Genomic DNA, 27060 nt, shown 5'->3' on the forward strand with positions numbered 1-27060 from the left:
GCAGGTCCCGGATCTTCTCTTCCGACACCATCCCGACGTGCTTCTCCTTCCCCTCTCGCTTGCCGAGCCAGTTTGCAACCTCCGAAGGAAGCGCGCTTTCACTGCAAAGCCCCGCCGCGCTCCTTGGAGAGGAGGAGGACGCGTTTCCCAGGACGCAGGCAGAGAGCATCACGCTCTTAATCCGGCGGTATTTCGGATTATTGATGTTACCGACGTGTTCTGCTTTAAATACCCTCAGGGTTGCCAGACTCAATAGAGGACAGGACTTCTGTGCCTTTAATTGCCCTGCTCTCTTTTGAGTCTGGAAACCTTGAAGAGAAACCAGCAGACCCTTTGCTTGGAAATTAAACAAAGGGTCTGCTGGTTTCTCTTTAAGGTTTCCAGACTCAAAAGAGAGCAGGGCAATTAAAGGCACGGAAGTCCTGTCCTTAATTGAGTCTGGCAACCCTAAATACCCCTGCTACTAATACTTTCTCTGCAGTTCTCTCGCCTGTGGTTTTATGCCAACTGATTTGCCTTGTAACAATGTGCATGGTATGGATTGCTTCTTCCCTGCATTAATAATAATAATAATAATAGTAATAATAATAATAACTGACATTGACTATGCAAAAGCCTTTGACTGTGTCGACCACAGCAAACTATGGCAAGTTCTTAAAGAAATGGGAGTGCCTGATCACCTCATCTGTCTCCTGAGAAATCTCTATGTGGGACAAGAAGCTACAGTTAGAACTGGATATGGAACAACTGATTGGTTCAAAATTGGGAAAGGAGTACGACAAGGTTGTATATTGTCTCCCTGCTTATTTAACTTATATGCAGAATTCATCATGCGAAAGGCTGGACTAGATGAATCCCAAGCCGGAATTAAGATTGCCGGAAGAAATATCAACAACCTCAGATATGCAGATGACACAACCTTGATGGCAGAAAGCGAGGAGGAATTAAAGAACCTTTTAATGAGGGTGAAAGAGGAGAGCGCAAAATATGGTCTGAAGCTCAACATCAAAAAAACCAAGATCATGGCCACTGGTCCCATCACCTCCTGGCAAATAGAAGGGGAAGAAATGGAGGCAGTGAGAGATTTTACTTTATTGGGCTCCTTGATCACTGCAGATAGTGACAGCAGTCACGAAATTAAAAGACGCCTGCTTCTTGGGAGAAAAGCAATGACAAACCTAGACAGCATCTTAAAAAGCAGAGACATCACCTTGCCGACAAAGGTCCGTATAGTTAAAGCTATGGTTTTCCCAGTAGTGATGTATGGAAGTGAGAGCTGGACCATAAAGAAGGCTGATCGCCGAAGAATTGATGCTTTTGAATTATGGTGCTGGAGGAGACTCTTGAGAGTCCCATGGACTGCTAGAAGATCAAACCTATCCATTCTTAAGGAAATCAGCCCTGAGTGCTCCCTGGAAGGACAGATCGTGAAGCTGAGGCTCCAATACTTTGGCCACCTCATGAGAAGAGAAGAATCCTTGGAAAAGACCCTGATGCTGGGAAAGATTGAGGGCACTAGGAGAAGGGGACGACAGAGGACAAGATGGATGGACAGTGTTCTCGAAGCTACAAACATGAGTTTGACCAAACTGCGGGAGGCAGTGCAAGACAGGAGTGCCTGGCGTGCTATGGTCCATGGGGTCACGAAGAGTCGGACACGACTAAACGACTAAACAACAACAATAATAATAATAATATATTATTTATACCCCGCCCATCCGGCTGGGTTTCCCCAGCCACACTGGGCGGCTTCCAACAAAATATTAAAATACAGTGGTTTGTTAAACATTAAAAGCTTCCCTAAACAGGGCTGCCTTCAGATGTCTTCTAAAAGTCTGGCAGATGTTTTTCTCTTTGACATCTGGCGGGAGGGCGTTCCACAGGGCGGGTGCCACTACCAAGAAGGCCCTCTGCCTGGTTCCTTGTAATTTGGCTTCTCACAGCGAGGGAACCACCAGAAGGCCCTCTGTGCTGGACCTCGGTGTCCGGGCAGAACGATGGGGGTGGAGACGCTCCTTCATATGAATTATATGAATAATTGTTATCTTTATTACTGTGCATCAGGTGTATTTTGTGCCACCACAGGCACAATTTTTCATCTTTTTGTAGCCTGATCATATCACATGCTTACTCAGAAGTACAGTAGTATTCATTTTGCCTTACTATGATTATGCTTTTAATTTAAGCTGCTGTTAAACCACCCTGAAATGGGCAAGAAATCTGATCGATAAATAATATTTGTTTGCTTGTTCAGAACAGTGCCAGAAATTCCCCGGGCGCGTTTTGAAACAGGCGCAGGTCCAGTTGTGGCCACGTAGAGCTCTCTACCAGGTTGGCAACTGACATCTCCATCTTGCTGGCCTCTCCAGCTTTCTTAAGCAGGTAAGCAAAATATCTTATTTATTGCATTTATCTCCCACCTTTTTCTCCAAGGAGTTCATAGTTCACCCCCCCCCCAGTTAATTCCTACAATGACCCTGTGAGGAAAGATTAAGAGGCTGCAGCTGAGTCCAAGGTCACTCAGTGAGCTTCAGGACTGAGTGGGGATCTGAACCCTGATCTCCCAGATCCTAGTCTGACACTCTAACCCAGGGGTAGGCAACCTAAGGCCCGGGGGCCGGATCTGGCCCAATCGCCTTCTCAATCCAGCCCGCGGACATTCCGGGAATCAGCATGTTTTTACATGAGTAGAATGTGTCCTTTTATTTAAAATCCATCTCTGGGTTATTTGTGGGGCATAGGAATTTGTTCATTTCCCCCCCAAAATATACTCCGGCCCACCACATAATCCAAGGGGACGGTGGACCAGCCCACGGCTGAAAAAGGTTGCTGACCCCTGCTCTAACCACTGCACCACACTTCCCTCCCAGAGTCCTTCTGTGATAAATTAAGTAGGTAAATAAATATGGGGAAAGCCAAATGTCACTTAGAGAAGGATCTGAAATATTTTCCCTGAAGCTTGAATTTGTTTTATTCTGCATTGTTTTATTGGATATTTTAATGTGTTGTAAACTGCACTGAATTTTTTTCTTTAAAATATAAAGCGGAATAGAAAAAAAATAACAACAGCAATAATAAATGTCATTGCAAGAAAAAAAGGCCCCTAGACATTCTGTTGTGGCAACCATAAAGGTAAAGGTAAAGGGACCCCTGACCGTTAGGTCCAGTCGTGACCGACTGGGGTTGCTGTGCTCATCTCGCGTTATTGGCCGAGGGAGCTGGCGTACAACTTCCAGGTCATGTGGCCAGCATGACAAAGCCGCTTCTGGCGAACCAGAGCAACACATGGAAATGCCGTTTACCTTCCCGCCGAAGCAGTACCTATTTATCTACTTGCACTTTAACGTGCTTTCGAACTGCTAGGGTGGCAGGAGCTGGGACCGAGCAACGGGAGCTCACCCCATCGCGGGGAACCGCCGACCTTCTGATCAGCAAGCCCTAGGCTCTGTGGTTTAACCCACAGCGCCACCCACCTGCAACCATAACCTAGGTTTAATGTGCCATTTGGCTATTGGACCTCTGGGTATAGGGCAGTATATAAATTCAATAAATAAAAAAATTAAATTTTAACACTGATTTAGAAAACTTGTGAAATTAGGTGCTCCTGACTTTCAGGAGGAATTTTAAAACATCCTTGTTCACCTAGACATTTGATGGTTGAAAGCTGATGTTCTTAGAAACCCTCTGATCACTGGTCGAGAATATGTTTTTGAACGTTTTATTATTTATTTTACTCATTAGATTAATATACTGCCCTTCATCGAATGACCTCACAAGATAAAATCCGGGAGAAAGTCCCTCCTGCACAAAGAAGCAGTCTTAGGTTACCAGTTTTAGAACACATTTAGAAATTTGCTTTATTATTTCTGTGTCTGCCGCCCTGGTCTGCTCCAGGAAGAAGGGCGAGATATAAACTGAATGAATGAACAAAGAAATAAATATTGCACTCCTGGCGTGCTTGTGGGCCTCCCACAGGCATCTGATCTGGCTGGCCCATGTGGGGAATGGGATGCTGCAAGACAGCTTAGGCTTTGGCCCTGATCCGGCTGTTCTAATGTTTTTAATGTTCCCAATCTCATCCTTTGGACTTGGAACCCAATCGCCAACAAGGCTGGCCATCACATGCTTGATAGTACCATTTCAATCCCCATTTCTGTTTTTTTAAAAAACAGGACAGGATAGTGAGAGATGGCAAAGACCCCTCTGCCTGGAGACCCAGAATAGACAATTTTGTACTAGAGGGACAGGGGGTCTGATTCATAGGACTCTCAAGAGTCTCCTCCAGCACTAGTCTATTAATGTTTAATAGACTATTTGAATTTTGGTGCTGGAGGAGACTCTTGAGAGTCCCATGGACTGCAAGAAGATCAAACCGATCCATTCTTAAGGAAATCAGTCCTGTGTGCTCACTGGAAGGACAGATCCTGAAGCTGAGGCTCCAATACTTTGGCCACCTCATGAGAAGAGAAGACTCCCTGGAAAAGACCCTGATGTTGGGAAAGATTGAGGGCACTAGGAGAAGGGGACGACAGAGGTTGAGATAGTTGGCAGTGTTCTCGAAGCTATGAACATGAGTTTGACCAAACTGCAGGAGGCAGTGGAAGACAGGAGTGCCTGGTGTGCTATGGTCCATGGGGTCACGAAGAGTCGGACATGACTAAACGACTAAACAACAAGAAGGCTATTGTATTTTAATATTTTGTTGAAAGCCGGCTAGAGTGGCTGGGGAAACCCAGCCAGATGGACGGGGTATAAATAATATTTATTATTATTATTATTCCCCTGTTCTGTGTCTAACGCTGGTATGTTGTTTGTGCTTACTCTTCCAGGAACCATGTCTGCTGTGTGGCTACAGATTGGACAGTGTGGCAACCAGATTGGACAGGAATGGTGGCAAATTATTACCGGCACAAGTAACCGAGAAGCTGATATGTACGTCTGTTAGAAGAGCTTGCTGGATCAGACCACAGGCTTACAGTAGGGCCTCCAGTCTCTTCTGACTTTTCTTGCTGGGTCGTTGTAAGGATTTCAGTTAGTTAATGCACATGAAGAACTTTGGACGCTTGGAAGTGGTTTATAATCGTTACGTTTCTGTAGTAATCATAGTTGTATCCTCTGGGCCCAGGGAAAAACATGGCCTCCTCCTTTTTCCCTGGGTGGAGAGGAAAGAATACGTCAATCCATTCCTCTGCCTTTTTAAAAGGCTTCAAATCAGAGACAGACCTTCTTCCTCACCCCTCAAGTATGTCTCAGTAGCTGAGCCAGGAGGAACAAATATAGTGCTCAGGGTTTAATTTTGAATATAATGATGGGGGGAGGGGTGCAATTCTTCATTTCCTTGGCTGGAACTCCTAGAGCTGTTCTGAGAAGCGATGGGCTTCTCGAAACCAGAGATGGCGAAAGGCTGCTAAACCATCTAACCCAAGAACTAGGATCTAGTGGCGTTTGATCTGCCGCTTGACTCCAGATCCCATCAGCCCCAGCCAGCAGGGCCAAGCAGTGAGAGGTGATGGGAGTTGTGATTCCAGCAACATCTGGAGGATCACAGGCTCCCCATTTCTTAAGCAACTCACATTTTTTGGGCATGATGTCAGTGACAAAAAAAAAGCCACCACTTACTACATTACAGTGATTTTAAACAGACTTTGCACCGATCATTTTGCATAGCAGGATTTCTCCAAAGTTCTGGAATCACTCCATGATTCATAGAATCCAAGAATTGTAGCGTGGGAAGGGTCCCCGAAGATCATCTAGTCCAACCCCCTGTGATGCAGGAATTTCAACTAAAGCTGAGTGCAGCGAGTGGAGCGAGGGTGTCTTGGGCCTTCCCTGATGTGAGCTGCTGCTGTGTCTCTTCTAGTTACCCGTTCTGCTCTCCGGATGGCCACCTGAGCGCCATCTGTGTGGACAGTGAGCCCAAAGTGGTGAGGAAGCTACAGAAACAAATCAAAAGAGGGTAAGTGGCAGGCGGCTCCAGCTCTGCCGCCCTGCATTCCTTGGAAGGCAACATAAGAAATCTCCGGGCCACTGTTAATAGATTTCTTCGGGGAGTGGGAGAAACAACTTTTGGTATTCCATGGAGACGGGCAAGGATGCAAGAGGGGACGAGCCTTTTATGAGATTGCATAGCCGAGAGAGGCTTGGAAGCTTTCAGCGTCGGCTGAAATCTCAGAAACTGGGGTGGGTAAGTGGGATTTCCAGTGGTGAAAGGTTGCCAGAAGGCTAAATTGTGCAAAATAAGCTTTATATGCACATACACTTGGTTCCTAATGCAGAAATCCACTTTCTTGGTGAAAACCTGTGACCAGTTTAGGCGCATCCAGTTGACATATGATCCCTTTTGGAACTGGAAGAAGGTAGAAACGGGGGTGGTGGGGTGGTGCAGTGCGCCTATACGGTATGCATTGCACCGACGCGCACAGGGGCCAGGAACAGAACCCCCACGCGAAACATCATTTTATTGCTGTAGTGCACAGAGACGCAAATAAAGTCTCTCTGACAGTTTCATCATCATCATTATTCCTTTCTCCCCACCCCAAAACCAGGGTATTCAGAGAGTCCAATCTCATCATGGGGAAGCAGGGACGAGGCAACAACTGGGCTTATGGTAAGAGCCCCAGAGTTCTCCGTTGTAGTGATGCCCCATAATCATGCCGCTCAATGTTGGAGTTAACTTTTTATTAGCAAGAACATCTGCACAGGCTTGGCTGAATGTCAGGCCTCAAGAGCACAGCGGATCATCCCCGGTAGGTCTTGACCCATGGATCACTTGCCGAGGCGGAAGGTCCCCACCTCTCCACAGTTGTCTTAAGCTCCCTCTTCTCCAGGGTTTTTTCCAAGCAATCCGGAGTCAGCGCCCGCATGCAACCAACCTCTCCTCTGCTCTTTTCAGACCTCTTCTGGTTCTGGGAGATAAGCGGGGAGAGGAGCTTGTCACAGCAGGAGGGGGAGGCACTCTGGCTTCTTCAACAGCCTGACTCATCTCTGCCTCTTGGCTTCCTTCCTCTCCTGCTTCTGCCTCTGATTCTAGACTTTTCTCTGCCACAGACTCTCCCTGCTCACTAGGCTCCGTTACTTCCAGCACCTCCTCTTCCCAGTCTTCTCCCTTGGGGAGCACCTCCTCTTCCCTTGGGGGCTCCCCAGCTCCATCCCCCCCCACCATTCCTCTGCATCCAACAGCCTCTGGAAAGCTCGTAAGAATGGAAAAACATTGGAAGAGAGCCAATATATATGGAGGGAAATTGCGCGTACAGTCATACCTTGGAAGTCGAACAGAATCGGTTCTGGAATTCCGTTCGTCTTCTGAAACGTTCGGAAACCAAAGCCAATCGGACGCCATGGAAGCTCAGTCGGATGCCCGGCTTCCAAAAGAACATTCAAAAGCCGAAACACTCACTTCCAGTTTTCGATGGTTTGGGACCCTGATCACCCCTCCCCCCCCAAAAAAAGCTCAACAACTTCGTATTTTTTTTAAAAAAGCTCAACAGCTTTGGATTTCTAAAAAAATGCTCAACAACTTTGGATTTCTAAAAAATGCTCAACAATGTTGGTCAATCCAGTGGGTAGATCACTGCCAGTTTCTTTCATAGTGGGAGTCAATCGCAGTGTCTTGGAAGTTGGACATGCCTGTTATAATGGAATACTGATTGGTGTAGTTTATATAAAATATGTAGGGATTTATGCTGTGCAAAACGAACCATGGAAAGAGGAAGAGCGGTCATTGATATTTTAAGGTTGTTTAAGTGACTATTCTAAAATGCAAAACAGAAATTTAATAAAAATTATAATAATAATAAAAAGAAGGGAGCCTCCTGCCCTGTGGCTCGTCTCCAGCAGCTGCTCTCACTTGGTGTCTGTACCTTTTGCGGTTCACAGGTTATCATGGCGTCCGTTCGGAGAGCGATCAGAGCTTGTGCAGCCGGACAATGGAGAGTCTGCGGAAAGAGGCAGAGAAAAGGGATTTCTACGGCGGAACTGTGCTGTTCCACAGCCTCAGTGGGGGCACAGGAGCTGGTGAGGACGTCGCTTGAATGAAAGTTATTTCCCCCTCCCCTGGCTACGGCCACAGCCACACAATGCATTTTGCCCAAAGAATCCTAGAAACCGTGGTTTGCACCTCACGGCGCTACACTTCCCAGCACCTGCGGTGAGCTACAGTTTCCAGGATTCTCTGGGGGAATTCATGTGCTTTTAAAGGCACGGTGTGGGCTGCCTCTGAAGATGGTTCAAAATAAACAACAACAGCGATTTTATTATCTATACCCCACCCATCTGGCTGGATTTCCCCAGCCACCCTGGGCAGAATATTAAAAACACGATAAAACATCAAACATTAAAAACTCCACTAAACAGGGTTGCCTTCAGCCAGTGCAGAATTCAACAGCCAGGTTGCTCACTGGGACAAGGCAGTTAGCGCATCTTACACCAATCCTGGTCCAACTGCACTGGCTGCCAGTTAGTTTCTGGTCCCAATTCAAAGTGCTGGTTTTGACCTATAAAGCCTTAAACGGCTCAGGACGGCAAAAGCTCAAGGACCGCTTCTTCTCATACGAACCTACCCGGACCCTGAGATCGTCTTCTGAGGCCCTCCTCCATGTGCCTCCTGCTCAAGAGGTCAGTAGGGTGGCAACACGAGAACAGGGCCTTTTCTGCAGTGGCTCCCCGTTTGTGGGATGCTCTCCCCAGGGAAGTTCGCCTGGCGCTTCATTATGCATCTTTAGGCACCAGGCGAGGACGTTCCTCTTCAACAAGGCCTTGGGCTGATTAATATTCTAATAATAATAATAATCATAATTGCATAACAATGTCTGGAGGGACATTGCTGGAATGTCTCTTGGGTTGGGGCAAATGGCTAAAATGTTTTTAAATGTTTTTCATTTTGGTTCCTCTGTTTTGTTTTTTGTCGGGCTAGGGTTGATTAAATGTTTAGTTGGGGTTGGGGTTATTTTAATTTGGGTATAACTCTAAACCAGGAGTAGGCAACCTAAGGCCTGTGGGCCGGATGCGGCCCAATCACCTTCTCAATCCAGCCCACGGACGGTCCGGGAATGAAGCGTGTTTTTACATGAGTAGAATGTGTGCTTTTATTTAAAATGCATCTCTGGGTTATTTGCGGGGCCTGCCTGGTGTTTTTATATGAATAGAATGTGTGCTTTTATTTAAAATGCATCTCTGGGTTATTTGTGGGGCCTGCCTGGTGTTTTTACATGAATAGAATGTGTGCTTTTATTTAAATGCATCTCTGGGTTATTTGTGGGGCATAGGAATTCGTTCACTTCCCCCCCCCCAAAAAAAAATAGTCCGGCCCACCACATGGTCTGAGGGACAGCCCACGGCTGAAAAAGGTTGCTGACCCCTGCTGTAAACTTGTTGTTGTTGTTGTTCTGGTTGGTTTTTACCCATTTATTGGTTTGTTTGTTGCCTGTATAGGATATTCTTTTTTTTTAATGCTTGATGTTTTGGTGTGTTTTTATATATGCTGTAAGCTGCCTAGAGTGGCTGGGGGAGCCCAGCCAGATGGGCAAGATATACTTATTATTATTATTATTATTATTATTATTATTATTATTATTATTACTATTATCAACTCCTTCTTTCCATTTGCGTTGGGCTCTTCTCCCCTAGGGCTGAGTTCCCGGTTGTGCGAAGCCATCCGAGAAGAGTACCCCCTCGGCCACATCCTGTCTGTCTCGGTGGCACCGCACCAAGCTGGCGAGAGCCCTCTGCAGCACTACAACGCCCTGCTGTGCCTTTCATGGCTCCAGAGGTGCGTAAAGGAAGGTCTCTCTCTCTTACAAGGCTTGGCAAGCAAAAGATAAAAAGCAATGACACTGGGATACAGCCGACTAAGATCTACTCAGGGTAGACACGTCAGAATGAATATGCCAGAGTTAGGCATTTCCACTTTATTTTAATGGTTCACCTCCAAGCATGGCAAGCATTTATTTTTAAACATCTTTATTGAAAGTTCAAAAAGTACCTAACTATATGTGCACCAGACATGGTGAGATGCAAACGAAAAGGAGAAACAGAATACGTGCAGAAGGGAAAACAAAGGGGGGGGATAGGGGACAAACCCCAAACCATATATTTTTCAAGGTTGTTATTGTACTTCAACCTATTACAGTAATTGTAAGAATGGGTTTCAAATATCATTGAATTTGTCCGTGGCAAGTCTGCGTTTATATGCAAGTTGTTCATATATTGCAAGTATAAGTCTTCAATCCAATCGTAGAAGGGAGCCGCATTTTTATTTTTCCAATTCATCAGTATCTGTCTTTTTGCTGTGGTCAGGGCACGGAGAGTCTACTTGTATTGTCCTTTTGTGAGGTTCCATGTTCTGGGCATATAATTCAGGAGGATATTTTTCACTGTAAATGTAAGATTATTCCATACAGTGCTGTTAATGGTTTCAGTTACCTTCTGCCAAAAATCTTTCGACATAGGACAGTGAAAAAGCATATGGCAAAGCATTACGTACCCCACAACAGGGTTGTCGTGAGGATAAAATGGGCAGAGGGGAATCCCTCGGAATGTGGCGGACTCTCGTTCCCTGGAGGCTTTAAAGCAGAGGTTGGATGACCACCTATCATGGATGCTTTAGCTGAGATTCCTGCATTGCAGGGGGTTGGACTAGAGGACCCTCAGTGGCCCCTTCCAAACTCTTCTATGATTCTATAAGAATAGGTGACATCCTCAGGAATGTCTCCACAGGAGGAGGGAAGGGGAAGAAATTAATAAACTAGCTCCTCCAATCGGGTACCCTCCAGGTGTTTGGGACTACAGCTCCCATCAGCCCCAGCCTGCAGTTGGAAGGGTTCCCCAAGGGAGTCCATTGCACTGTCAAGCAGCTTTCGCCATCAGAAAGTTAATTAGAACTAAACATTCGGGAAATCTAGTCTATCAGAAATGCCCCCGATTTTGCCCTCCTCCCAGGTATGCAGACGGGGTCCTTCTGTTTCACAACGACGAGGTGTTGAAGCGGGCAGCTGCTCCCCTGCCGAGGAAGCACCTTCCTGAAGCCCCGTGTCAAGTCTCCCTCGCTTCCATGAATGCTTGCATCGCTTCCTGCCTCGCTGGGCTTCTCTGCCCGCTCAAGATTTTCACATCGCAAAGGTGAGTCCGAGGCAGACGCTTGGGACAGGGGCTCGCTTTTGCTGTTTCCTGTCCAGCCGGCGCTTGATTTAAGAGCCGTTCCATTGCATTCTCTTCAGAAAGGCCAAATGCTTTCTGCAGACGTGTGTACCTGAGATAGCCTTCCCCAGCCCGACACCCAACAGGTGTTCCGCACTACAACTCCCATCCTAAAAGGTCTCGGCCCAGTATACCTGAAGGAGCGTCTCCAGCCCCATCGTTCAGCCCAGAAACTGAAGTCCAGCGCCAAGGGCCTTCTGGCGGTTCCCTCACTGCGAGAAGCCAAGCTACAGGGAACCAGGCAGAGTTTTGAGACTACAGTTCCCATCATCCATGGCCACTGGTCCTGTTAGCTAGGGATGATGGGAGTTGTAGTCCCAAAATATCTGGAGGGCCGAGTCTGCCTGTGCCTGGGTTACAGGGAACCAGGCAGAGGGCCTTCTCGGTGGTGGCGCCTGCCCTGTGGAACGCCCTCCCATCAGATGTCAAGGAAATAAACAGCTATCTGACTTTTAGAAGACATCTGAAGGCAGCCCTGTTTGTTGTTGTTTAGTCGTTTAGTCGTGTCCAACTCTTTGTGACCCCATGGACAATAGCACGCCAGGCACTCCTGTCTTGCACTGCCTCCCGCAGTTTGGTCAAACTCATGTTCGTAGCTTCGAGAACACTATCCAACCATCTCGTCCTCTGTTGTCCCCTTCTCCTTGTGCCCTCCATCTTTCCCAACACCAGGGTCTTTTCCAGGGAGTCTTCTCATGAGGTGGCCAAAGTCTTGGAGCCTCAGCTTCACGATCTGTCCTTCCAGTGAGCACTCAGGGCTGATCTCCTTCAGAATGGATAGGTTTGATCTTCTTGCAGTCCATGGGACTCTCAAGAGTCTCCTCCAGCACCATAATTCAAAAGCATCAATTCTCCGGCGATCAGCCTTCTTTATGGTCCAGCTCTCACTTCCATACATCACTACTGGGAAAACCATAGCTTTAACTATACGGACCTTTGTCGGCAAGGTGATGTCTCTGTTTAGGGAGGCTTTTAATGTTTGGTGTTTTTCATATTCTGTTGGGAGCTGGGGAAATCCAGCCAGGTGGGCAGGGTGTAAATAATAAATTATTCTCATCATTATCCAGCCCCCAAAAAGGTATGGGGGCCCCTGGGGCAGGTGTTGCCTGTTACGTCTGCTCTTCTCAATGCCATGTCCCTTGCTTTGCAGTGGGTTTAGCATGGGGATGGAGCCCTGGGAGCTGCTGAGAACCGTCTGCCCCATGCCCGCCTTCAAGTTCCTCCACACGGCTCAAGCCAGCACAAGGTAGGAGCAGGGGCCTCGCCAGGGTGCTTTAGCTGTGCAGCCTGCATTGCAGGGGGTGAGACTAGATGACCCTGCATTGCAGGAGGTTGGACTAGTGGAGGAAAAGTCCTGTTGCCCTAGCACAGGCACCCCCCCCCCAACTCGGCCGTACAGCTGTTTTGGGACAACAATTCCCATCATCCCTGATCACTGGTCCTGTTAGCTAGGGATAATGGGAGTTGTAGTCCCAAAACGGCTGGAGGGCTGAGTTTGGGGGTGGCTGCGGGAGTGGGAGCTAGAATGCTGAGCCCAGGCCAAAGTCTGATTTTCATTAAAACAGCTCCATTTGAAACAAAGATGTAGAGTGAGGTCTGTATTTTCATCCATAAAGTATGCAACAACTGCCGCTCGGATGTCATTAGCCCAGTGATGGAAGGAAGATACAAGCCCCACCAGAGAAGAACGGCAAACCAGGTTGATGGACTATGCGGAAATGGCAAAATTAACTAGGAAGCTCAGCAACCAAGAGGACAAAAGCTTTAAAAAAAGAATGGGGGAAATTGAAAATTTACTTAGGAGACCGCTGTAAGGAGATGAAACCATTAGCAGGATTATAAACACTCTTGTAATGTAATGAAAAATTACGGACAATTTAGATGGACAAAAAATGAGATAACAAACTGATGTGCAGTTATAAATATTATTGGGACCCATGGACGAGGTAGGAGGTCACGAGATTCGGAGTAATCTCTGTGCATGGATTTTTGTATTTGTTTTGCATTTGTTTTTTATTCTTTTAAAACCAAATAAAAATTATTTATATATATTTTAATACATTTTTTTTAAAAAAAACATCAATAGTACCAGAATATGTAATGCTGGCTGACTCAGTTTAACTGGTATATAGACAGCGGGATAGCTCAGTCAGTATGCAGAAGGTCCCAGGTTCAATACCCAATAGCACCTCCGAAATAGCACCTCCTTCTCCGAAACCCTGGAGAGCGACTGTCAGGCTGTGTACTAGATGGGCCTTTGGTCTGGCTTGCTATATATAAGGCAGCTTCTGTCGTGGGCTGGCTAAGATGCAGAGGAATGGTGCAAGGCACCAGCTGGGGAACCCCCAGGAAAGAAGGCTCAGAGCAGGGCTTGTTGCTGGGACAGAGATGAGTGGTCAGAGGGAGCAGACTGGGAAGAGGAGGGGTTGGAAGCTGAAGAGGCAACAGGACTTAGTGAGCAGGGAGAGTCTGGGGCAGAGAGCAGTCCAGAGACGGAGAGGAAGAAGGCCAAGAGGCAGAGATGAGGCAGGCTGCTGGGGAATCCTAGGGGTCTCCCCCTCCTGCTGCGATCAGCTGCCATTGCCCCTGGTCTCCCAGAACCAGAAGAGGTATGAAGAGGGAGGAGCAAAGACAGGCAGGCCGATGGAGTCTCAGGTTCCAGTGGGGAAAGTGAGAAAGCGAGAGCCTTCAGTCCCCACAGCTGCCCAATAGGGGCAAGATCTACCGGGGAGAGATGGCTGTGCTAACTAGGCCTGGCTTCCTGAGCAGTTTGAAAAAAGTGTTCATTTCTCTGACACTGTTCCGAGTTATTGATCCCTACCTTCCTCCACATGGGATTGCCTTTGTGGTGAGTGGGACCTGCGTTTCATTTCCCCAGGGGGACGGTGTTTTGGGACAGCCTGGCGACTTCCGTGCTGCAGCCGCTGCCTCGTCAGTCTCTTGCTGGAAATCCTGTATCCTTTTCACTGGGGGGAGTTAAATGAGTAACTTGGGCTTCTGTACCTCTAGGCGTTTGCACCATGCAGGCTGCAGTGTACAGTTCAGAGGAAAAACCTCCTGCCTCAGATAGCAGATCATTCTAGGAAGGCAGCTGGGATATAAGGTTGGAAGGAATGCAGGGGTCAGCAAACTTTTTCAGCAGGGGGCTGGTCCACTGTTCTTCAGACCTTGTGGGGGGCTGGACTATATGGGGGGGGTGAACGAATTCCTATGCCCCACAAATAACCCAGAGATGCATTTAAAATAAAAGGACACATTCTACTCGTGTAAAAACACGCTGGTTCCCGGATTGTCCGCGGGCCGAATTTAGAAGGCGATTGGGCCGGCCCCGGCCCCCGGGCCTTAGTTTGCCTGCCCATTGAATAAACTCTTTGTAAAATCCAGCCCAAAGCGGAATTTGGAAGGTAGTTTCAAAGAACAAATACAAGAGCGTGGTTATTTGATTTAGCAAAGGAGGAGCAGACTAAGAAACAGAATTGCAGGCCAGAGCTGCCCAGTTATTTCAAGTGCTTGATAAGCAATAATACCACCCTCTTTTTAAAAACGTGATAATATCCTAAAGTCAATTTCATTATCCCATTTATATCCTGCCTTTCCTCCAAGGAGTTCTCCCCACTCCATTTTACCCTGCCAACAACCCTGCGAGGTAGGTTCGGCTGTGCGCGAATGCGTGCCTCAAGGTCGCCACCTGGTAAGCTTCTTTGAAGAGCCGGGATTTGAACCTGGGTCTCGTCAGCCCTAGATTGGCACTCTTACATGGGGATGGGGAACCGTTATCTGCTTGGGGGCAGTGGTTACCTTCTGGGCAGCCTGGTGGTGGGCGGAATCGGAGGCAAAACTGGGCACAGCGAAAAAGGCAACTTTCCCTTTTGCACAGTAGGGTGGTTTCTCCAGACATTTCCGGCCTCTTCGTCTCCATCCAGGCGAGCAAAAGGCTTTGCCGGAGATGAAGGACACATGCCAGCCAGGCAAAAGCAGGGTGCCAAGCAAGGATTGGAGAGTCCTGAAGATTAGATGAAAAGAGTTGCATCCGCCCCTCGGTCTGATGTTCCCCACCCCTGCTCTAACCACTATTCCACACTGCTGTGGCAGGACGGTGAGGGGCAGCAGCAACGAGGTTGACCCTTAACGAAAACCATCAGGCTGGATTCCCCTGTACGTACCTGCTCTGTTTAGCCTAAGGAATTCCTGCTGGATGCAAGTCCCGGGGAAGGGCAGCAGGTGGGGTGGCGAGGGCTCTTCCATCTCCCTTGTGCCTCGGTCCTTAACAGGCTTGCCGGCAGCACCAAAGCACAGCCGTGCTAGCCGTGGCCCGCGGCCCCCGAGAAGACGCCTTTCTCGCGAACCCCGGTTTGGTCCTGAGGAAGCTGAGGCAAGGCTACCGCTGCGTTTCGTGGAACCCCTTCGCTGCTACTTACTGGACCGGTCAGTCTCGCAAGCCCCTGATTCTGGTTCTGCCCAGGACTTTGTTTGTTCCGGCTTACTGAATCTATATACAGTGGTACTTTGGTTCTCAAACTTAATCCGTTCCGGAAGTCCGTTCCTAAACCAAAGCGTTCCAAAACCAAGGCACACTTTCCCATGGAAAGTAATGCAAAATGGATTAATCCGTTGCAGACTTTTAAATAAAACAACCCCTAAAAGAGCAATTTAACATGAATTTTACTGTCTAATGATATTAACCCATAAAATGAAAGTACAGTAATAAACAATGTGCTTCAGTCACACAGTCAATCCATCAGTAGCTGAACTGGGTTCCACACAGACACACACACACACACACAGAGAGAGAGAGAGAGAGAGAGAGAGAGAGAGAGAGAGAGAGAGAGAGAGAGAGAGAGAGAGCTACAAAAACAAAAACACAAAATAAATAGCAAAAACAGACAGACCTCAGTGTAACACTCAAATCGGAAACGTAACACTCAAAATGGAGCATGTTCGGCTTCGAAAAAAGTTTGCAAACTGGAACACTTCCTTCCGAGTTCAGTGGCGGCGCAAGGGGAGGCGGTGCGCCCTTGGTGCGATGTCGGGGGGTGACAAGAAGGTACACCACAGGGTGCTCACCCTACCACCCCGGGAGTGGCAGTGCGAGCAGCCACCGCGCCACCGCAGCCGCATGTGGAGGATCCTCCTTTCACGGCTGCAGCCGCAAGCAGAGGATCCCGCCACCATCCATACAGTGCTTGGGTAGCGCTAGCGGCAAACCGCTACGTACAACACATGCGTGGCGTCGCACGCATGTGCTGTACGTAGCAACGCTGCACATACCCCCTAGGTAGCAACACTACACATGCGTCGTACATAGCGGCACAACGCATGCGCAGCCAGCGGTTTGCCCTGCCCTGGATGTCGGTTAGCCTTCATTCACCCCTGTCTGGGTTTGCAGTGTTTGGGTGTTCCAAGTTGTTTGAGTACCAAGGAGTTTGAGAACCAAGGAACCTCCCAATAACACAGGTTTTCTCTGAGCAGTTCACAAATAGCAGCAGTTGAAATGCAGTGTAGGGCAATGAGGGCTATGGGAAAGGAGAAATGCAGGCATTTAAGAGGGCCAAACCGTAAAGCACAAAATATAATTTTTATTGGTTTTACAAAATAAATCTCAGGTTAAGAACATTTAAATTTTAGAATCAAACAAGATTCTTCTGAATCTTAGGACCTCCCCTCCGTGGGTCCTTAGTATATCTGAGTCAACTGCATAGTATAATTTATCCACACTGAAGTTCTCCACAATATCCAAAGTTTCTTTAACATTGCAGGAGTTGTTAAAAGCCTGCCAAAGAACTCAAGTGATTACCGTGTTCCTTTAGATACATTTTGTATTTGTCCCATTCCCCGTTGAAGTTTTGATCGTCCTGATTTCTGACTTTCCCTATCAATCTCGTCATCTCCGAATAGTCTAATAATTTCATCTGCCAGTCTGCTTCTGTCAACATTTTCTCTTTCCATCACTGGGCAAGCATAGCTGTCAACCTTCCCTTTTTTGCTGGAAATTCCCTTATTCCAGTGCCGTTCCCTGCTGCTATCCTGGATTGTTAGATATACCGTACACTGTCCCCGGGACAGGTGAGACTGCTGATCCCTTATTTTCAAATCCAAAAGTTGATAGCTATGGGCAAGTAACATCCTTGCAGCTGTGGTCACCTACATCAGGCACCCCCAAACTTCGGCCCTCCAGATATTTTGGACTACAATTCCCATCTTCCCCGACCACTGGTCCTGTTAGCTAGGGATCATGGGAGTTGTAGGACAAAACATCTGGAGGGCCGCAGTTTGGGGATGACTGACCTACATGAATAGTCTTCTCATATCCTTCAGTATGTCTGCACCTAGAATTCCTAAGAGAAAGGTTCTGGTCTTTTGACAAATGTTATTTTAAACATATTTTTTTTAGTTCATTATATATCATTTCCCAGAATTCCTTAATCTGTTTACAGTTCCACCACATGTGGTAAAAGGTGCCCTCTTCTTCCTTGCATTTCCAACATACATTCGAATTAGTCCTATACATTTTCATTAACCTAAAAAGGTAAAGGTAAAGGGCCCCTGACAGTTAAGTCCAGTTGCGAACGACTCTGGGGTTGCAGCGCTCATCTCGCTTTACTGGCTGAGGGAGCCGACGTTTGTCCACTGACACTTTTTCCGGGTCATGTGGCCAGCATGACTAAACTGCTGCTGGCGAAACCAGAGCAGTGCACGGAAACACCATTTACCTTCCTGCTGGAGTGGTGGTACCTATTTATCTACTTGCACTGGTGTGCTTTCGAACTGCTAGGTTGGCAGGAGCTGGGACCAAACAACGGGAGCTCACCCCATTGCAGGGATTTGAACCGCTGACCTTCTGATCGGCAAGCCCTAGGCTCTGTGGCTTAGACCACAGCACCACCCGCGTCCCTTTTGCTAACCTACTGGGTGTTAGATACCAACGGTAATCTTCATCTCCCAGTACGTTTCCAAGCACAATTCAAAGTGTTGGTGCTGACCTTTAAAGCCCTAAACGGCCTCAGTCCTGTATACCCGAAGGAGCGCCTCCACCCCCATTGTTCAGCCCGGACACTGAGGTCCAGCACCGAGGGCCTTCTGGCGGTTCCCTCGCTGCGAGAAGCCAAGTTACAGGGAACCAGGCAGAGGGCCTTCTCAGTAATGGCACCCGCCCTGTGGAACCCCCTCCCAACAGATGTCAAAGAGAAAAACAACTACCAGACTTGTAGAAGACATCTGAAGGCAGCCCTGTTTATGGAAGCTTTTAATGTTTAATAGATTATTGTATTTTAATGTTCTGTTGGAAGCCACCCAGAGTGTAAATTTTAGATAATCTTTCCATAATTTTTTCCATGCAGCCAACTGTATATTATATCCAAGCACAATTAGTTTTAAAGGCCTGGCCACCAAGATGATGCCAGGAGAACTTCTCTGGGGAGGCCATTCCATGGGGTGGTGGCATCTCTGTAAGCAGTTCCCAACACATGCTGATGATGTGCTTTGGACATCTGCTGTAAATCTATACATTTTAGGCTGGCTCCAGAGCTTGTGCTAATTCACCACCTTGGTCCTCCCCTCCAGATGCTGCGAGCTTCGTGGCTCCCGGCCGGCACAGCTTGACCGTCTGTGCCAACCACAGCAGCTCAGCTGACCTCCTGCAGCGGGTGGAGCAGCGGGCAAGGGCCATGTACGAGAGCCACGCTTTCCTGCACTGGTACTGGAGGCACGGCTGCGAGGAAGGGGATTTTGAGCAGGCCTTTGAGACGGTGCGCTCCGTCCTGGGAGATTACAGCCACCTCGAGGAGTGATCGCGATAGATGCTGGACCTCCAACAGAGCACCTCATAACACTTGGGAGGAGCAGGGCCCAAGGAAATAACGGGCCGACTCTCGTTCTGAATGTGCCACCCCCAGCAATCCACACCTGAACACACCCCAGGATCAGCATGGCTGTGTGACCGTGTCAAACAGGGTTTCCCAAACTTTGCTGGTTTTGGACTACAATTCCCATCATCCCTGACTACTGGTCCTGCTAGCTAGGGATGATGGGAGTTGTAGTCCAAAAGCTGCGGGAGACCAAGTTTGGGAAACGCTGGTGTAAAAGGGCCTGGCTCTGGCTCGCAAATGTATACATGCAATCCCTTTTACGGGCGCTCTGCCCCACTCAGGAATGCTTTGGGGAATGACTCTCGTGGGAAGGTCAGAATGAGTCCTCTGCCTAAAGTTCTCGGGACACTTCCTGGACATCAGCTCCCATGAGCCCCATTCAGCATGGCTATTGGCCAAGGATGATGGGAACTGCAGTCCAGTGACATCCGAAGAGCACCCGGAGCCTCATCCCTCTCTTTGAGCAAGGCCTGTCCATGGGGGTTTCCTAAACCTAGAGCCCTGCCTGCCGACTTTCCGTGAAAGAAACATGTGTCTCTTTTGCGATGGGCTCCCAGAGAGTGTCCCACCACCCAGAACGTTCATGCTGGAAAGCTTGAATTTTAATAAATTCCAAAGAACCTTAGCATCTAGCACAGTGCCGGACAGTTGCTATACAACAGGCAGGAGAATCATTCAGTGGTCCGCAAAGACCCTCAGCAACTTTCAGCAAGTGGTCCCAGGGAGAAAAGGTTTGGAAACCAGTGCTCTGTGCTTTGAAAGCTCCAGCAACGTCCCTTAGTAGGAGATCCTCTCTCTCCTCCTATCAGCAGCCTCAAGCAGGAAAGGAGGGGAGGTTTCCTAGCTCAGCCTTCCCCAACTACAACTCCCAGCATCCCCTTCTCATTGAGGGATCCTGGGTTCGTTGCAATATCTTATGAGAACATCCAAATTAATCGAGTAAGCCTTACAGTCCTGTTTTGCTTTTGCAGGGAGAGAATCGGTGAGAGAGCCTTTCCTCCCACCAACAAATCTTCACTTGTACATCTCCCTCAGCAGAACTCAGGGTCTTCTTCTGACACTAGGTTACGTTTTCTCTCACTAATTTATTACCAATCTCTGTGAATACCATTTGGTGAAATGTACAAGTGTTATTAACAATGTAGATTCCCTAGACGTTTGTTATACTATCTGAAAACAAAACATATTTTGACGCGCTCTGAGGTCTGTTTCTTTAGTTCCACCTGTAAGAAATAAGACCCTGCGCGTTCTGGCTCTGCTACACGATGCTGAGGACGGAGGGGGGCTTGTTCTTCACCGCAGCTTGGACGGATCCGGGCTTCTTCCTCATTTGCTCAAGGGTAGACATGGCTCCAGCGTATTTGTGCTTTCAAACAGAGAAAGAGACGGGGCTGTTATTCCTAGCATTCTTGGGGGGGGGGCTGCAAGCACTCTTCCAGAAAAAATGCATTGAAATAAGAGGGATGCGAGATCTTGCCACCCAGAGGTGGCTTTTCAGAGCCCTAATAATCTTGGCTTTCGGTTAAAACAAAATCTATTTAAGCCTCCAGCCCATGTGGGGTTATAGAAGGTTTCTTGTCAAGGCTTGGGAGGCTTACGGTAATTTTGGATGGGGTGCTCAGTGATCAAAATTCCCACTCTGCTCCGTTCCTCCTAGGCCTTTTCTTCCCGTCCCTTTTAATACTCAAACTTTCCCCACCCCAACCTTGACGTAAGTTGTAAAAATAGATTCAGCATTAGGTCAAACCAATAGTTCAAACAAGCACGAACTTTTTGCAGACCTCTTCCATGAGACCAAGTGAGTATTTATAGTGTGCTGAAGTGCAGAGCGAGCTCCTCTGCGTCTGTTTTCGGTCTCAGCCTGGCCTATTTCTGCAGGCAAAAGGCTGCCAATCAAGCTGCCGTGTTGCATATGACAGAATTATTGCAGGTTCCGTTGTCCAATAATCATTTCTAGGAGCGGCAGCAGACTCTGGTTTGTCTGCTTACTATTCTAGCAAAGCGCTTGCCACTTTCGGCGGGCCACGTTTCAGGTGAATGAGGGGAGAGGCCTGCACCGTGTTAACATTCTTCTGGAATTACTGGGACAGAACTCAGTTTTGCAAGCTAAGAGCCAGCAGCAGCAACATCCCACCCTCTGGATTCTAACCAGCAGCAACTGGTAAGCTTTCGTCTGCACAATTGGATGAGACCAAAACGGAAGATGAACATCCAAGAACCCGTCCCACTTTTTTACACACTGGTTGCTCTTATTTGTGTGGCAAAAGTTTCTGCAAAATATGAAACCTTTAAATGCCTTTATATTCCTGCTCAGGAAGAAACATCGTTTTGTTTATTTCACTTCTGTAAGTTCAACACAGGCACCAACTTTGATCTGTTACAGGGCATTAACGGGACAGTGATAAGAGGCTGGCTGCTGGATCAGGCCAAAGATCCATTCAGTCTCACAGCGGTCAGAATTCCCGCCCTGCTCTGCTGTGTTGCCCCAGATGCCCCCAAGGGAAACCTAGAATCTCTACTTCCCTGGAAAGCAAATAATACAAGACCTGCCTGGCTGGATCAGACCAAGGGTCCATCTGTTGTAAAATATTAGCCCCAGCTAGATGCCTCTGGGAAACTCAGAGGAGCTAAAAAGATAATGGCCGTCTCCTGATTCCCTTCAGCATCTGATATAGAACCAATGGAAACTAGAGGTTCACAGTTTTACCTTCCGGTCCACCTTTGCTTTGGCATTGTAGAAGGAGACAGAATCCGGGCAGAACGGCAGGACTTCCTGCTGCATCCGCTCAAACCTCTCCTGTTCGTCTTCATCCTGGGAGGAGGAGGAGGAGAGAGGAATGCAAAAGCCAAGAATGAAATAGTGGGAATCTGAAGATCTACTGACCGTGGATGACTGGCAGATGAAGCTGATAGAATATATGGAACTGTCTGAACTGACTGGGAGAATCCGAGAACAGGGAAGCGAGACAGTGGAAGAAGAATGGAAGAAATTTAAAATTTATTTGGAAAAGAATTATGAGACTAAAAATAGGTAATAAGGGAAATGGATGTATATAAAGAGGCTGACGAAGCATTTAGATATTGTTAAGTGGGAATAAGTTTAAAAGGAATATAGTTATTAAGATTTCTAGATTTATACCGGGAATGAGTGTTTAAGAAGGAACAAGGAAAAAAAAGTTTATAGATAAGTGTAATAGAAGAAGAATTGGGTTAAGAAGTAGAGAGTGCGATTATAGATTTAACTAGAAACGTGGAGGGGGGGGAGGAGGAAGTCGACAGTGTAATAAATTTGTGAGTTGGATGATTGTTAAAGAAACACTTTTTCTTCTTCCTTTTCTTTGTATTTTTTTGCTCTTTTATGTATTTTTTGTAAAAAAAAAAATGTAAAATCAATAAAAATATTTATATAAAAAAAGAATGAAATAGTGGGGCTTCATCAATGTACGGAGCAAATCTGACCTACAGGATGATGGCAAGCAGGGCTGGCCCGGCCCAAGACATTTTGGCACCCACAAAATGGTGCCCTGCCCCACCAGGGGAGAAGTGGGAAGGAAAGATGGTCTACCTGGCTGATGCATGCGCCAAATATCTCTCTAACTCTAGAGGAAGAGAAGGCATGGTCAAAGAGATGTAGGGAGCCCTGAGTTGCAACACCAAGCAGTGTGCTGTGGAGGGAGGAATCGGGAAAGGCTCCCTTTCCCCTCTTATAAATCATGGTGTGTCCTTCAGAAGATAGGAAAGGTCATCCTCCCTTCAATGAATCTTACACTCTGCATCATGTGACACACACACACACACACACACACACACACACACAATCATCCCTTTTCTCCCCCTCCTCTGAAGGGCACAGGGATTATTGCAAGAGATATTGGGGTTTTTCTGGGGCTGCAACAACTTTGCAGTTGCCGGCGTGGATCAGCTCTTGGGTGCCAGCAGCTGATTAGCGCTTAGCAGCTGGTCAGTGAAACAGGGCGAGGAAGGCCAAGGGGTGTGTCTCAGCTTTACTTACCAGAGTTAGGACTCTGTTAATTGGGATCATGCCAAGCCTTATGGCTCCCCCAGGCCTCAAGGCTTCCTGGACCTCCTCCGGGATGAGGAAGGACTCATTGTACCAGATTTCGAATTCTGAAAGGAGGTGGACATATGGTCAGTTATCTCCTATATCATATATATTGCATGTATTTTGTTTTTCTTTACTTCGTGTATTTTTCAAATTGCATTTGAACAACCAAGTCCATTTTGCCTGTCTGTAACCATCCGCCAAAACACGCAGGCCACACCATCCGCATGCTTACTATCTGAAAATTCACTTATATGCACTTACAGGTGAAACTCGGAAAATTAGAATATCGTTGAAAAGTGCATTTATTTCAGTAACGCAACTTAAAAGGTGAAACCGATATTCGAGATAGATGCATGACATGCAAAGCAAGGGTATGTCAAGCCTTTATTTGTTGTAATTGTAATTATTTGTCGTTAGGCGGGTCAATTATAAATGGAATGTAATTAATGAAATGTAATAGCAATGTTTATTTTTGTATTATTGTAACTATTTGTTTTATTACTGTGGAATTTCCAAAAGAAAGCATTTGTAAAAAAAATTAAAAGAAAAATAAATAATAATAAGTCGCATTACTGAAATAAATGCACTTTTCAACGATACTCTAATTTTCCGACTTTCACCTGTAAATAATTATGCCCAAACCTCACTACGCTCTGCAGATTCACTTATCTAAACAGTCGACTTCCTTTTTTTGTGTGTGCTTTGCGGGTCAGTGGCAGCTGCTTTCAGGCAGAAAGCGAGAACAAGATCAGATTAATCAAAGAGCAGAAAAATCTGACAAATGAGGGAGGGGAGGTCAGGCAAATCAGTTTTTAATTTTTGTCTCTCTTACTGATAGGCTGCAATGATTTCAGGAAGAAACCATGGGGGGGGGGAAGGAGAGCGGACAAATTCTGCATTAGAAATGTCCCCGTAGGAAATAATGGAAATTGTGGACTTGTGCAAAAACACTCCTAACAAAATGATTTATTGGGAATGCATTGTGTTCAGTAAGTGGGACCTGTGCGTACTAAGGGCACTGTGATTCTAATTTCAGTCTGTTGCTATCATAATTTCTTTCAAGAATCTGGAACCTTTCACCTATTCCCCCAGACCTGAGGATGTCTGCTTTGAGACCAACAATGCCTTGCCATATGGATTTCCTGTACTTCTGCTCAACAAGACCATTGCAGGCCCTGTGCTAAGGCTTAGCACAATGCTCAGCACATGCCAGGCTTGGAGGGAGGCCCTTTGCCCACCGGCCGTACCTGAGACCAGCCTGTTGCGGCACTGGTCCACCAGGTGCTGGCAATACTGGACTTCCGACCGGAGGTTCCGCAGCTCGTCGTAATCCACCCGGTACTGTTTCTTCAGATCCTTCATCTTCATAATCAGCGTGAACTCCTCTTCGTCAATAATGATTTGTCCGTCCTCGGTCTGGTATTCTCCTGGAGGGTCCGAGAACAGAACAAAGTTTTACGTGTTGGGAGTGCACCTCAAAACCATGATGCCGTCCATATCGGGGCGTACAGAGGAGCACCTCGTGTTGAAATCACCTGTGAGCTTTCAAGCAATTTAGCAATCGTCTGGAATGGAGTGCAGCGACTGAGGAAGGAGCAGAAGGGCTGCTGCCTCTTGGATTTGGGTGACTGTCCAGGCTTGTGTGGGTGTTTGTTTCTGGCTGTGACCTTGTTTGTTTCTGGCTGTGACCTTTCACCTAGAAGTGTGAGTCAGGAAGTTCAGGTGATTAGCTGTGGGCGGAGCTAGTCAGAGCCTGGAGTGCAGCGGCGCGCGCCTAGCGGCGCGCGCAGTTTGACCCATCTTTTTGACCTAGGGCGGCAAGTCTCATACGTTTGTTAGGGGGGACCTAGGCCTCTTCCTCTTTCCCCCTTGACCTCAAGGTTTTCAAGATGGAGGTGGAGGGAACAACCATTGTCACCTGCAATTCCTGTGCAATGTTTGTTTTCTTGCCAAAGGATGTGGGTAGCTACACCTGCAACAATTGCAAGTTGGTTGCCCTACTAGAAAACAAGGTTGCCCTTCTGGAAGAGAAGGTGCAGCAGCTTCAGGGGCGTGTATCTACGCTCCAGAGAATTAAAGAGCTGGAGCTTTTCTTGGATGCAGCAGAGCACACTGTCTGCACCAAGGAGGAGACAGGGGATCTCCCTGAGGAGGAGGTCAGTTCCCCAACACAGCAGCCAGATGTATGGAGGAACGTGACTCATAGAAGTAGAAGGCCCAGGGATCGCTCTGAGTGCTTAGAATTACACAACCGTTTTGAAGTGCTCATGGAAGACGAGGAACAGACTCCACCTGAGGATCTCTCCCTCATCACAGTTGATGAGGAATATGAAGACGAGCAACCAAGTCAGTCCTCTGGAAATATGCAGGTAACCTTGGAAGGGACAGCACATAGAAGAATCCCAACCAAGCCTATGAAGAGGCGTGTAGTGGTGATTGGGGATTCCCTACTGAGGGGTACAGAAGCAGTGATCTGTGGGCCTGACAAGATGTCTCGAGAGGTGTGCTGTCTACCTGGGGCCAAGATCAAAGATGTAACAGAACGGCTGCAAGGAATCATAAAACCCACCGACAAATACCCCTTCCTTTTGGTGCATGTGGGAACCAATGACACTGCAAGCCATAGCTTACAGAAGATCAAAAATGATTATGAGGCTCTGGGCAGGAAGTTGAAGCAATTAGATGCACAAATTGTCATCTCTTCTGTCCTCCCAGTTGAACGACATGGCCCAGGGAGAGAGGGAAAAATAGGGGAAGTGAACAACTGGCTTCGCAAATGGTGCAAACAGGAACGGTTTGGATTCCTAGATCACGGTCTGCAGTTTCTTGAAGATGGACTTCTGGCAAGTGATGGACTGCACCTCACAAAAGTTGGGAGGAATGTTTTTGCCACAAAACTCAAAAACCTCATCAGGAGGGCTTTAAACTGACTTATGTGGGGGAGGGAGACAGTGGTCCTGAAGGTAGGAGTCTATCAAATGCTGAAGATAATCATCCAAATGTCAAGGACCAAATGGAGCAAGCAGCATGCAGACCTAGTGGTGGGACGAAAATATCCTTAAATAAGAGACATGGGGGAATGATCAACGGTCTTCAATGTCTGTATACTAATGCACAGAGCATGGGAAATAAACAAGATGAACTTGAGCTCTTGGTACAGCAAACTAAATATGACATAATAGGCATCACTGAAACCTGGTGGGATGAGTCTCATGACTGGAATGTAGTAATAGAGGGATACAATCTATTTAAGAGAAATAGACCAAACAGGAAAGGAGGAGGAGTAGCTTTATATGTTAGGGATATGTATACCTGTGAAGAGATCCAGGATTTAAAACTTCAAAGCCAAATTGAGAGTATCTGGGTCAAAATTAAGGGAGAGAAAAACAACAGTGATCTCATTGTGGGAGTTTACTATAGATCCCCAAGCCAAACTGAGGACACAGATGATGCCTTCCTGGAACAGATGGCCAAGCATTCCAAAGGAAGTGAGATAGTAGTAATGGGGGGGTTTCAACTATCCTGATATTTGTTGGATGTCAAACTCAGCCAAGAGCATAAGGTCGAACAGATTCCTCACTGGCCTTGCAGACAACTTCATTGTCCAGAAAGTGGGAGAAGCAACAAGAGGATCAGCCATTTTAGATCTGGTCCTAACCAATAGTGATGACTTGGTTAGTGGGGTAGAAGTGGCAGGATCATTAGGTGGGAGTGACCATGCTCTTCTGGAGTTTATTATCCAGCGGAAAGGAGCAACCAAGCATACTAAGGTCCAAATTCTAGACTTTAAGAAAGCCGACTTCAGAAAACTTAGGGAAACGCTGGGTGAAATCCCATGGACAGTAATACTAAAAGGGAAGGGAGTTCATGATGGTTGGGAGTTTGTTAAAAGGGAGATATTAAAAGCACAACTTCAGGCAATACCAATGAGACGGA

General features: G+C 47.2%; 2 protein-coding genes across 4 annotated transcripts in view; one reads left to right on the forward strand and one right to left on the reverse strand.

The window, feature by feature from the left end:
* Nucleotides 1-47: 47 nt before the first annotated feature.
* LOC118092013 (tubulin delta chain) lies at nucleotides 48-19683 on the forward strand. 2 transcript variants are annotated; one of them, XM_035129700.3, is made up of 12 exons: nucleotides 48-187; nucleotides 2255-2382; nucleotides 4830-4932; nucleotides 5861-5956; nucleotides 6546-6607; nucleotides 7876-8013; nucleotides 9625-9766; nucleotides 10936-11115; nucleotides 12344-12439; nucleotides 14072-14147; nucleotides 15477-15618; nucleotides 18754-19683. In XM_035129700.3, exons 3-12 carry the CDS (start codon nucleotides 4835-4837, stop codon nucleotides 18978-18980), a joined length of 1257 nt encoding a protein of 418 aa, XP_034985591.2. In that variant the 5' UTR covers nucleotides 48-187; nucleotides 2255-2382; nucleotides 4830-4834; the 3' UTR covers nucleotides 18981-19683. The 2 variants fall into 2 exon arrangements, with proteins under 2 accessions (XP_034985591.2, XP_034985592.2); XM_035129701.3 differs by having other exon boundaries at nucleotides 49-187; nucleotides 2260-2382.
* Nucleotides 19684-20123: 440 nt separating this feature from the next.
* The window catches only part of KIF9 (kinesin family member 9), a 39794-nt gene continuing 32857 nt past the window's right edge, over nucleotides 20124-27060 (reverse strand). For both annotated transcript variants that reach the window (XM_035129696.3, XM_088653708.1), the window contains exons 18-21: nucleotides 24372-24551; nucleotides 23071-23186; nucleotides 21766-21870; nucleotides 20124-20424 (exon numbers count right to left, since the gene is read on the reverse strand). In XM_035129696.3, coding sequence (XP_034985587.2) covers nucleotides 20317-20424; nucleotides 21766-21870; nucleotides 23071-23186; nucleotides 24372-24551 — 509 coding nt within the window. In that variant the 3' untranslated portion in view covers nucleotides 20124-20316. The remainder of the gene's footprint in view (nucleotides 20425-21765; nucleotides 21871-23070; nucleotides 23187-24371; nucleotides 24552-27060) is intronic.

Source organism: Zootoca vivipara, chromosome 11 (genome assembly GCF_965207765.1).
Source record: "Zootoca vivipara chromosome 11, rZooViv2.hap1.1, whole genome shotgun sequence".
Lineage (NCBI taxonomy): Eukaryota > Metazoa > Chordata > Lepidosauria > Squamata > Lacertidae > Zootoca > Zootoca vivipara.

Bases quoted from the DNA above. Each gene is read 5' to 3' on its own strand.
- LOC118092013 (XM_035129700.3), top strand. From the start codon at position 4,835: ATGTCTGCTGTGTGGCTACAGATTGGACAGTGTGGCAACCAGATTGGA. The intron at 8,014-9,624 runs GTGAGGACGTCG...CTTCTCCCCTAG, and splicing joins CAGTGGGGGCACAGGAGCTG to GGCTGAGTTCCCGGTTGTGC. The intron at 12,440-14,071 runs GTAGGAGCAGGG...TCATTTCCCCAG, and splicing joins ACGGCTCAAGCCAGCACAAG to GGGGACGGTGTTTTGGGACA.